The 12430-nt window shown below is 47.8% G+C and overlaps 1 protein-coding gene and 1 long non-coding RNA gene across 3 annotated transcripts in view; one reads left to right on the forward strand and one right to left on the reverse strand.

Moving 5' to 3' along the window:
- LOC125964043 (uncharacterized) overlaps nucleotides 1-12430 on the reverse strand; it is a 365140-nt gene that overhangs the window by 270856 nt on the left and 81854 nt on the right. The gene's annotated exons all lie outside the window — the stretch shown is intronic.
- The window catches only part of FSTL4 (follistatin like 4), a 453554-nt gene continuing 443199 nt past the window's right edge, over nucleotides 2076-12430 (forward strand). For both annotated transcript variants that reach the window (XM_004282127.3, XM_049708196.1), the window contains exons 1-2: nucleotides 2076-2310; nucleotides 9878-10013. In XM_004282127.3, the coding sequence (XP_004282175.1) occupies nucleotides 9888-10013 (126 nt within the window). In that variant the 5' untranslated portion in view covers nucleotides 2076-2310; nucleotides 9878-9887. The remainder of the gene's footprint in view (nucleotides 2311-9877; nucleotides 10014-12430) is intronic.

Consider the following 12430-nt stretch of genomic DNA (forward strand, 5'->3'; position numbering starts at 1 on the left):
ACCAGGGCTCGAACCCGTGTCCCCTGCATTGGTAGGCGGATTCCTAACCACTGCGCCACCAGGGAAGCCCCCAAGGTGACTTTTAATTCCAGTCTTATTTTATGCACAGTAGTCACAATAGCTCACTTCAGTTGTTAGCATTATCTCTAAGGGATATTCCGTGCATCTGATTTGCAGCAGCTACATTCCCCCCTTCTTTGGGGAGCAGAGGAAGTTTGTGGAAGTCCAGTCCCTGCATTAAACAGAGCTATTTCTGATCTTGGTGGATTTACAGATCCTGACTTACGTATGACCCTGAAGTTATTAAAAACACACACCCCAAGGCCTGCCTTGGTTATGTAATAGGGCCACTAGGCTGACTCAGGGACTTTGTGCTCAGAGCTGAGAACAGAAATTGGCTTTTCCAAACACCTCAAAGTCTGTGAAGGGAGGTGAACCCAGCCTCCAGGCTGTGGGGCTCCATCTTGACCACTGACTTAGAATTAAATTTCAGGGGGAGGCTCAGGATGTTTCCAAACGTCCCTGCTTCCTTTTATGCTCAGTCTTAATTTTCTTTTTCCCAAGATGGACAGTGCCATCCCTTTCCTGATCCAGCTACGGAGAACCTGGTCACAAGCCAGCCTTGGAGGTTCAGTCATGGGTGGCCTTGGCAAAGATTCATGGTCAATTCTGAGAGAATATCACGCCTGCCAAGGCCAGGGGCACGGAGCATGGAGTAGCCTTTATCCTTTTGAGCACAAATCGTGGTATCCATGGAGGAAGTCACAGCAGAGTGAGCCCTGGAAGTCACCCAGGCTTCCTCCAAGTCCTCATTTTACGGATGGGGAAACATACCAATAGCAGAAATATGACTGGCTCTGGGTTGCAAGCTCAGGGGTAGTAGAGGGTGGGCTGCATCCCAGAACAAAACCTATGAGAGGGCAGGGACCACGCTGGCCCATCCACTGCTGCCTCCCAGCACCTAGTACAGTGCCTGGTAGACAGGAGGGCCCAGTAAATATCTGTTGAAGGAAAGAACAAATCTAACACCTCTTCCTCCATGTCAGCTTTCTATTTTTCTTCCCCTTCTCCTGATATTTAACTAACCTTAACCTCAGAAGAGCCCCTCTGCCCCTCCTCCAGGCCAGGAAAGGTCACAGGGGCATGAACAAGACACTGTTCCCCTAAGCCAGGAAGTCACCTGGTGCCCACACAGCCAGCGTAGGAGGCTTTCCCTCAGAAAGTCTCCTGCCCATCAGTTATCACAGCCTAGACTGGCTAGAGTCTACTCCTAAGTTTGATGCCAGATTGGAGCTACAGTATGACCATTTGGGGGGCCCTAGTAGTTACAAAGTTGTTTCCAGTTTATTTGGGCACCAAGACTGATCTTTAGGCCAATTAATGGAAACAAAATGATCACTGGGCTGTGGTCTCCAAAAGTTGTGGATGTTGAAGAGGGATCCAGAAAGCTTTGGGAGCCCCAGGCTTGGGGATGAGGTCCAGGCCTCATGCCTGGTTCTAAGGGAGAAGAAGGGACTCTCTGGTCACAGCTTGGCCAGGCTAGGCAAATGTCAACTGCGACTGCCTCTGTATGCCCAGGATTTAGTGAGACTCTGCAGTGAGAGAAGGCAGATTCAGAAGAGAGAAATAAAAACTTCGCTCTTTCGCAGGTTGTTGGCTCTCAGCGAGGGGGAGCGTCATTTGACTTTGCGTCCAGGGACAGCTCTCTTGGTGCGGTGTACTGGCCCGCCTGAGCTCCACAAGCTACAGCTGCTGATTGAGACCAGCAGCGCATATTGAGAGCACAGACTTGGGGAACCCTGCCCGGAAAAGAGCCAGAGGAGAGGAGGAGTGTGTTGGCGGGTGGGAGAGCTCGTCGGCTGCCGGGCTCCACAGAGCCAGGGCCGGGAGCGCACCCCGTGCCCCTGCGGCTGCAGAGATCGCCCTGGAGGGCCGGGAGTCCTCCAGCCCCGAGTGCGCGCCCAGCTGCTCCGCGCACCTGCCGCGGGCCCCGCGCGGGTCTGAGCGGCGGTCGGGCGGGCCGCGCGCACAGGTGGCGGCGATTGGGCAGGCGGGGCCCGGAGGGTGACGTCACGGGCTCCGGTCCCGGCGGCAGAAATAGGGCAGCCGCGGCGGTGGTGCCACAGCAGCGGGCCGCGGCGGCTTAGAAAGCTGGATCCCCGACAGCCTCCAGCGCGCCCAGGACCCGCCGACAGCCGGAGAGACCGACCGAAGGACGCGGGACCGGGTCTCCGCTGCCACCACGGGGCGTTCCCTCTCGCCCTCCGAGTGCGGCCACCTGGTCTTCCCCTCGGCCCCCGGCCGCCTCAGGTACGCGGGCGCAGCTTCGGAGCGGCCGTGGGGAGGGTGCCAAGCCGCCGCCCCCGCCGCTGCCAACCGGTCCCGCTGCGCCCCGCTGGGGTACTAGCGCTCGCGGCCCCGCGTTTCCCTGCAGGGCCCGGCCGGGCGCTTGCTAGTCCTCACCGCCGCGCCTGGTGAGCCAAGTTTGCCCGCCTGCCGGGAGGCAGGCACGGGACCCCGCGACCCGGGCTGGGCAGGGCTACCCCGGGGTAAAGGCTGGGGAGCCGAGGCGTGTGGCCTGGGTCTGCAGTGGGGACCGGAGTGACCGGGCTTGCGCGCAGAGCACCGCGCAGAACCACTTGAGCCGAGCCCGAAGCGGGCGCCGGGCTCCGAGATCCTTCAGGTGCCGTTCTTGTGTTCTGGACCCCGAGCGGCCTCGGCGAGACGGGAGAGCGGTTGCACCTGGGCTCGGACTCGTGCCCTTGGCCCCGGGCTGGGACGCGAGGCGGGCGTCCTCACTACCTCTTTCCTCCGGCTTTGCGGGGAAACTTGCGTCTGCTCGCTGCAGCCCGAAGGGCCCGCGGCGCCCGGCGTGGCCTTCGCAACCCCGAGGGCCGCCGTGTCCGGGTCTGAGCGCTTGGGCTTCGCGGAGGAGGCGGGAAGGACCCGGGACCCCATTAGGCTCCGGCAGCCCGCCGCGCTCCTGCTGGGTCGGGCCGGTCGTTGTTCCAAGCAAGCGGCCGGTGTTATTTGTTGGGAAATCACTAGTGAGCAATTTGTTTGGGGGGGATGTTCAGGCAGGGGACTTGGTCCTAACAGCTTGTAATGTGGGTGATCTCCACTCCTCTTGGCGCCAGCAAAAGAGCTGTTCCAAGTTTCGGGGGGACCTAGGCGAAGCAGGCAGAGCTATCCGCTTTGGGTGCGCGTGTGGCCTCGAGTTTGGGGGGGAGCTTGGCGCGAGCCTTCGGGTCTCCCTTCGACTGACAAAGCGTTGCCCCGAGCGCGTTCGCTTGAGGCCTGCCACCTGAGGACTTCGGCGCCCGCCCCCCTTGCAGGAACAGAAACCTGCTGGAGCAGTAGGGTTTCTCACCATGCCCAGAACGTGGCGAGCATCCCGTGCAGCGTGTCCGTCTATGTAAGTTCCTGGGGACCTGCAGAGTTGGGCCTTCTAGGTTTGCGTCTAGCCCAGAGAGTTGGTCCCACATGGGCTGTCCAGACGACCTCTCTCCTGGTAACTGTCGCCGACATTGATGAATAGCGCTTCCGCAGCCTCTCCTCCGCTCCCCTCTAGGTGGCGCTTCCGCCGAGGTTTCTGGCGAGTGGAGCCGGTAGCTTTGGTCTGTTCCTGTAGTGAATTTGTTGCAAGCCTGTGCACCAGGAATGGTACTAGATGGGCTCCTGAGACGCAAACATCCGTCCACATTCTCTGAGCCAAACAGAAACAGAATTTCAGTAAAAGGGGCGCGGTAACTTAAGCCCATTTTTGGTGCACATTTTGATTATCACACAATCCGAGAGGGGAGAAAAGGAATCGGGAAGAAATTTGGACTTTTCTCAAAAGTCCCGAGTTATTTTCCTATCATCAGGTTAGGGGAAAGCCAGAGATGACTTTTAACAGTGTCCTTTTAATCCTGGAATGGCCCAGACAGGCTCTGGGTCTAAGCAGTGGTCAGGTGGAGGGCTCACCTGGGAAGCAAATGGTCAAGGGAGTGAGGGATACGGCTTCTCTGACCCCAGAGGCTCAGCAGCCCTCAGGCAGTAACTCTAATGGAAGACCTGAGCCGATGCTCCACAGAGCGCATGTCTGCTTTCCATCTCAGTTTTGTGAGAAGACACTGCAGCATTACTAGTTTATTTCTGTTTAAACGCACTGAGATGAATGTTCACTTTCTTCCCATGCTAGGGAAAAAGACAGCCCGTCTCTCCAAAGACTTCAGACGGAGCCAAAGGTTGTGCAAAAAAATAGTCTTTGATGTAATGAATTAAAATTGCTTAATAAAAGTTGTTCCAATGGATTTTTCTCTCTTCAAATTTTTTGTCCACCCTCAATTGTTGTCAGTTCCAGGAAGGCTTTTTGTTCCAGAGAGGGGCCAGCTTGTTCTGGGTATGGTGAGAACTTTTATCACTTTGGCTGTGTCCTGGAGTGGTAGGTTGGATTTTTCTACCTTGACCTGCCAGTCACTCAGGATTCTTCTTCTAAGGGCTGCAGCCTTTTTTTTTTTTTTTTTTTTTTTAGTGATCTTCATGATGTGAGCTTTTGTTTGACAACATTACATTTCAGAAATTGTCATTGACTAGTCAGGATTTCCTAAAAATCTCCTTAATTGCCACTTTGCCTTTTTTGGTATTTCTTTGCAAACTCAACTTGCTTGTGTTGCTCTGTGCTTACTAATTAATCAAATTAGGCAGTTATTTCAATAGCACATCTTTCCTTACATTTTCTATCTTGGTGCATAACACAAGGCATGCAACTTCAAGTAAAATAGAACTACAGTGGAGCGAACATGGTACTTAGGAGGCATAATCTGAATGTTGGAAGGGTGAGGGTTCTGTGCGTTAACTTCATAGTAAATAGGAATGTCATAGATGTACACATTGCACATAGACTAATTTAGATATCAAATTTATCAAATGTTGGAACAATTAACCAAAGATACCGAGTAGATAATTAATAGGAAATGCAATATAACTTCATTATGGATTGCTTCAGGGCTGGCTTCATATGTTTCCATGCCTAATTTCCCTGGATTGGTATTTTAGAGATTATTTTAGGAAGTTTGAACCCTTTCCTTTTTTCCTAAAACACTCACAAATCAAAACTGGGGTCCTAAACCTTGCAAAAGAAATTAGCATACAGCTTCCTGGTTTTAGGTTGGAGTTGATATGCCTTTTTTTCCTCTTTGAACATTGGGCAGGCATACAGAAGAGAACTGTAGGATTTTGGTGGTCCCCAATTGGTTCCTATTTGTTGATTGCCAGCATCACATGTGTAAAATGCAATGCACCTAAAAGTAATTGGCTAGAGCATACACTTTTCAATTAGGTTAGAAATTCAGGTGCCTCAAAATCACAGACTTTACCATTCTCTTCAAGGATGGGTGGTGTTGCTTAGTTCTGCCAAATCATCTTCATAATTTCTGGTCCTGTCTGTTACAAAGAGAAGCCATTTCCACATGACTATTCCATAGTGTCTGGTCTGGTAGTGTCACCCTATTCTGAGAGAGGATGAGAGAGAACAAACCAGTGAATAGCTTTCCCAAAAGCTCCAAGGGTCAGAATTCCCATTCTTCCCAAACAGGGCTGATTCCTGGAGGAGGAAAGAGAAGTTTGTACTCATGCCTGTGCTTCTCTTTGCCTTCTGACACTGTTCAGTAAAGACAGCTTACATGCTGCTGTATGTTCTCTGGTGGGGTAGATTTGGAGTTTACATATTCATACCAATTTCTCCCTGGTCATTTGCATTCTTAGATCACAGTTTTTCAACTTCCTTCAAAAAACAAGTCAGTATTTGGAATGTTACATTCTACAGATTTGTCGTACCTCTATAATTTTAAGTACAAATAAATAATAGCATGATATCAGTTTATATTATAACACCAGAAAATCCTGTGGTTTTCACAGCAAGGGGGTAGATGATCTAATGGGGCCCATCTTGAACTAAAAAAAGCAAAATCAGTCTGTCTAAACAGAGAATGCATACATATTCCGTCCGTAAGTTTGTGATTATGTTAGAAACAAAACAATTGCCTAGGGGTCAGGATGCTTGAGTTTTAATCTAGGTTTGGCTACTGAGTTGGCTTCATACATTGGGTGAATTCCTCCACCTTCTAGGCCTTTGGTGTCCTGTCTGTGCAGTGGCCAGTCTGGCACCTGATTCTCCTGAGCATGGGGAAACATGAGGCTCAGCTGGGAAACCTCAGAGGAAGCAGTGAAGTACTTCTTTTGGAAACGAGATGTCTTAAATATCAAGTGATTGTGTCTTACGAGTTGTTTGAAAGGAAAGGTAGTTCCAGGTCTTTTATGAGAACAATCTCAGGTAGATTTATAACCAATCTTGGGACTCTAGCATGGATTGAATGAAGCTTATAAACCTAAATTGATTTCAAAAGGAGCTCTAGGTTGAAAAAGAGGGTTTGTGACCTTATTAGTGGTACCTTCCCGTTTCTTTGACAGGGAGATTCTTGTATTTTCTTCCATCTGAGGGCCAGTAGGGCTATTTGAATTTGATGAGTAATCTTCCAACAGGTCCTCTTTGCCCAAAGTGACTGTCTACCAGGCTGGTTGGTGTTGCCCATGAGCTAAAGGGTACTCTTGATGCCTGGTATCCTTTGTATCTCCTCATGTTTTCTTTATTTCAACCACATTCTTGGCCAATGAAGACAGCACCAAGGAAGGCCGAGGAGAGCGTGCTGAGTGGCCCCATCCGGGGTGAAGTGTAGGAGGGGGGCAGCTTGGCTTCCCCTTCTGGCCTTGCTCGGAGCCATGAAAGCTGGAGGAACACAGCTCTTGGCATCTGTGAGAGGAGAGGCTTGGGGCTCATGGCCTCTAATCTTGCTGTACATAGATGTCTCCCCATCTAAAACCAACCATTCATCCAAATAAAATATTTCTAAGTATCAAGAGGCAGCAGGGGATGGGGTTTAAGAGTATAGACACCAAGTCCACCTGGCTGTCTTGGAGTCCCAGCTCTGCCATTTATTTGCCATGCAGCCTTGGCAAGGTATTTAACCCTCTCTGTGACCCATTTCCTCTGTCATTTGACTAGAGGATAATCATTGCCCTCCTCATGGAGTAGAAATGAGGATTATGAGTTAATACCTGTGAAGCATTTAGAACAGTGCCTGACACATAGTAATTGCTATATGTGTTAATCAAATAGAGAGTCTCTATTTGGTTATTAGACAGATCATCAAAATTGATTTAGATGCAGTATTCTTTTTTTATGAACCGAACTGTCATAAAACTTGGGTTGTAAATTTTAAGAGTGTTGTTGCTGTAGACGGAATGAATTGTCAGTCACCATGAGTATAAAATGACATCTCAGACTCATCTGCCGTGCAAATGAAGTTTGATCTAGTGGTGGCCAAGCTGAAATAAACTTTACAGAGAGGCTGCCTAGGAATATTGCAGTAGTTGGCCTGGCTCGTGTGTTTCCCTGTCATCCAATGAAATCCTACGGGAATCTCAACACAAACCAGACAAAACCAGAGATGACTCCAGGTGCAGTAGGGCTGCAGTTCAGCTTCCTGAAACACATCTCAGAACAGCTGGTTTAATGCCAGAGGTCTGGGCACACCCTCTTAAATGAAGTGATTTGGCGCTTCCCAAAACAATTGAAATGAACAGAATTTATTCTGATATTATCCATTAATAATAAAACATCTAAAATAATTGGTCTTGGGTTACTAGGCAAACTGAAAACTAAATACTAGATATTGTGGCTCAAATATTTCATAACTCCAGGGATTGACATCTGTACATTATCTAGAGTAAGTTTTGATTATCTTGCTGTTTTTAGTTTATTTGGGCTTGAAAGCATGAAAAGGGAGAGAAGAAGACCTTTTATATATATGCTCACTCCACGAGCACTGGTTGATGGTGGATAAGTAGGGAAGAATTAATAAAAGTAGAGTAGGAAGCAGTGTCTTTCTAGTTCTAGCTTGAGTTACTCTTGCTGGTTTAAAAAAAATTCCGAAAATCCAGCAACTGCTCTCTGCAGTCTCTGGAACATGGATGGCTCTGTGTTCAGAAGAGAATAATTTATGGGGAGTAGGGAGTTGCCCTATTTATTTTTAGAAAAACTGGTTGCAGTCAGGGAAGTCATTTTTATTCTCTTTTAGTCCCAAATGTGATTTTTCTCTCCTCATCCCTGTAAGAACACACACCCTAGCTGGAGCCCCGGACAGGGAGCGTAGCGCTGGGTGGCTGCTGGTAACGCTGCAGCCCTCTCCCAGGTAGCTGCGGAAGCTGCAGCGTTCTGCTCCACTCTGCCTTCTTCAGAGGGAGGAGCTGGTGCTGACTGTGCTGAGACCATGACCTTCAGATCGTATTTACTGGCCACTCGGACCGTTTCCCCAGTAATTCTAGCTTTCCCTCCAGATGTCAAAGATGAACGGCCGAAGCAACAGAGGTAGGAGTAGGAGCCTGTGGACTCTTTAAAAAAAAAAAAAAAAAGATGTCGTCTCTTAAAAGATAGTCATAACTTGTAACCTTGCCTTTCACAGGCCAGTGTTATATGCCTACAATGTTTAGTTTGACTTCACTTTCCTGTGGGCATTTCTGTCTCAAGTTGGGGACATGAAGCAAATCTGGGGCAGCAGCTTTATTGGGTATGGAAGGCAGCCAGAGGAAACCTGGAATGTGGCAGGAGTGTATTTGTTTGGCAGCCCTGGCATCAGCGCTAGTGATCATTTGATACCTCCCCTTGTGTACAGCAGGGATCCTTCAAAGCTGTTGGCTCTGGGGGTGAGCACGGGTGGACCCCGCAAACAGGCTGTAAGGTCTCTCAAGCAGCTAATCATCTCTGACTCGGACACCTGCTCATGACCAGTCCTAAGCCAAGTGATGGGGGTGCTGGCCTCCAAGGAGCTCTGTGTGTTTTCATCTCCCCAGCCATGAGCAGGATGCAGTGTGGACCACATGCAGTTAAGCACTAAATTGTATGGTGCTCACAGAAATTAATAACTCTTCAAGTTTCCTTGAGTAAGAGTTCTAAATACTGCATGATGAGTTCTATCTGGATATGTTTCTTAGAGATACTGAAATTAAGGTTGGAATATGTTCACAGTGGAAGCCTTAAAAAGTACAGCTAATTGGACAAATGCACCAGTCTGTGTCTTTGTCCTCTTAACACAATGCCCAGCATATGTTAGGGAGTTGAATTTTTATTATAGCTGATCCTTAGTTTTTTTTCATCCATGGGATTCTTTGATTACTTTCAATTGTCCATTTCTTAGACAATCTATCAAGTGAGTCTCAGGAAATATCTTAAATGCTACTGAAATCCTATTATCCATTGGATGCTGGGATTCTACTACAAGGACTGGTCTTGAAACAAAAATAAAAATAGTAGACCCTTTAATGCTGTTTTGAAGTTCACTATCTTGTTAACTGAGGCATCAGCTACAAACAGGGGTGCTACAGATTTAACATGATTCCTCATCAGCATTTATTGAGCACTAGTGTGCCCAGCTGCAAATACTTTCTGAGGAAACAGAAGCGTGGACATAGGGTAACCTAACAGAGGTGCCTCAGCCTTCTCACCCTCATTTGTTCTTGCAGATGTAGTGGCAGGTGCATTTCAAGTGGGTTTCTACATACCAGTTAGCATTTCTAGAGTTCTTACTATGTGCCAGCCCTGCCTCCTTCAGTCCTCACAGCAGCGCTATTGGGTACATATTCTGACCCCATTTTAGAGGTGAATAAACTTAGGCTCCGAAGTGTTATAACTTCTCCACAGGAAAACAGAACGGTTGGTGCCAGAATTTAAACTCGGATTTATCTGATTCTGGAGCACAGGCACTCACTAACTAACTATGCCTTGACATGTTTACACTTTGCAGCACTTAGTTCTGAGTGTTTGTCATTTTCTCAACAGACTCAACAAAATGAAACCAGGATGCTTTTGGCTGCATCTCACACTGCTTGGAGCCTCCCTGCCTGCTGCGCTGGGGTGGATGAACCCAGGAACCAGCAGAGGATTGAACATGGGTGTGGGAGAGTCCCGGGAAGAGGTATAGTCACGTCACGGCTGACATGCCATTTAAAACTCATTGCTTTTCAATGTTAGAGTATCTAATTTCCTTTCCACCTTTAGTTTTTATCAAGTAGATTGCAGTGAAAATTAAAATCCTGCCCCCTTTTTGGTAGGGGACAGAAGGAAGCCACGTGTGTTGATAAGGACAGGAGGTTTATATCATGCTGTTAAGTAATGGTCTAAAATCTCTCCAGTGCCAAAAATGTATCCCCAGATCAAGCTATGGTTGCATGTTTTGTCTTCCACACAGACCCACCAGAGAACGGCCTTTGTGTATATTTAATAGCACTCTGAAAGTGCTGACTCATTGGTGGAGCACACCCATGTGAATTAATGAAGTCTTTTAATTAAAAAATATGTTATAAAGGAAATAGACTTCTTTTCAGCTATATAGATAACAAGAACCAGGCTGAGTAAGAACGGAGGATAGAGGTCCTAAGGGAGACGGCCTTAATGAACAGATAAGAATGATTAATGGCATGTTAGGTATATATAAATGCTTCTAAAGTGCTTGAAAAACTTGTCTCAAATACCTCCCGGGAGAGTCTTGCTATCCTGCTAATTGCTTAGTGAACTCTGGTCTGAAGTCGTGAAAAGGAGTCATAAACTGCAACCAGCCCTGCTCAGGTAGCAGGCCTCATGAATTTGGGGCTCATGAGGGATGTAGATTTTCTGCACGTGGTGAGTTTTTTTGTACATGCTGAACCTTGAGCAATGACTACACCCTTTCAATAAAACCACCTAGGATTTTCTTGATGACGTGATGAATACTAATTCTTACCTGAGAGCTTTCCAGGGCCTCTTAACTGCCACTGTCTTCTGTGATGCCTCCCCTTCTCCTTTTCTCTGTGCGTGCTTCCCGTCCTGTGGAATGAGGAAGAAAAATCACCCCCAAAAGTCAACGTTACCCGGAGAGTGAATCACGATCCACACTATATGGTAGGATTAATGCGTTATTTGAGCAAAAGACACGATTTCTCTTTCATTATTACTTAATTGTAACGCAATCCCAAAGCTACAGCCTTAATCTTCAGGGAGCTGCAGAAGTAATTTAATGTGCACTCTTCCTGCTGAAGTGTGTGGCTTCCCTTTGTGGCGAGCAGATGATTAAACAGAAACACTGTCTCTCCCATCTAAATCCATGAAGGACACAACTTAATGTTCTTGTGAAAGAGTCTGCAGGCTGACTTGCTAGCGAGCCCAGCATTTCCCAATGGGAATCGTTTAATCGTTATACTCATATCCATACAGAGGGAAAATGATCATTTAAGTCCTATCAATATATTGTTGAATATTTAATAGCAAAGCAAACAGGCAAACACACAGCTATGTGTATTTAATGTTCTTACTTTCGGGGCTCATTGGCCCACTGTTTTAAATCATTTATTTCAATTAAAAGAGTCAAGCCTATTACGGTGGGATTTAGCTGGAGGTAAATTGAAGGTAAGTTGATATCAACCTAGGGTCTCTTTATTTTAGTTGTTACCACCCTAATTCTTTGTGTACCAAAGAAAGAGTAGATGATGCTCATCCTGAAGAAGTGAGGCTGTTTTTATGTTTGGGGGTGCTGTTCCCCCCTTCACCCCATTAGGATAGAGGCCTGGAGATGCCATTGTCTCCCAGGTTCGGGAATTTCACTGCTTCGGGAAAAGGAAGTGATGCCTCTGTGGACTCCCAAAGGCCAGAACAACCACCCTACACATCCAGTTCTCTTTGCCATAGACTGAGTTTTCGTGAAGTGTTGTAACTTCTGCTCATTGAGTCTGCTTCTGTCAACTGTTAAATGAGATGATGACAACGTGAATGGGCCCAGGACATAGGACAGCCTCTGAATGTTTAGAGAGAGTGGGCAGGGCATGTAGCGTAACTGGTTAGTTTGCTGACCTTGATGACACTTGATGCACAGCCCCTCTGTGCCCTCACTCACTAGGGTCCTCCTGCCCCAGTGCCGTCCCCTCTTTTTGCAAGTCTGAGTCAGCCCCTCTTCCAAGGCCCAGCTCTGGTTCTTACCTTTTCTCTAGAGTCTTTTTTTTTTTTTTTCCCGTACACGGGCCTCTCACTGTCGTGGCCTCTCCCGTTGCGGAGCACAGGCTCTGGAGGCGCAGACTCAGCGGTCATGGCTCACAGACCCAGCCGCTCCGCGGCATGTGGGATTTTCCCAGACCGGGGCACAAACCCGTGTCCCCTGCATCGGCAGGCAGACTCTCAACTGCTGCGCCACCAGGGAAGCCCTAGAGTCTTCTTTGACCACTCTTGGTTACATTTGATCTCTTTCTCTGAACTCCTAGTCTTAGTCTTTCCTATCTTTTTCTTAACTCTTGTATTTGTACTTTAGCATATGGATGAAGCCATCTTCATCTTTCTCTTCCTTACAGCGTCTAATAATTTTAAGAG

This window comes from Orcinus orca, chromosome 3, assembly GCF_937001465.1.
Source record: "Orcinus orca chromosome 3, mOrcOrc1.1, whole genome shotgun sequence".
Lineage (NCBI taxonomy): Eukaryota > Metazoa > Chordata > Mammalia > Artiodactyla > Delphinidae > Orcinus > Orcinus orca.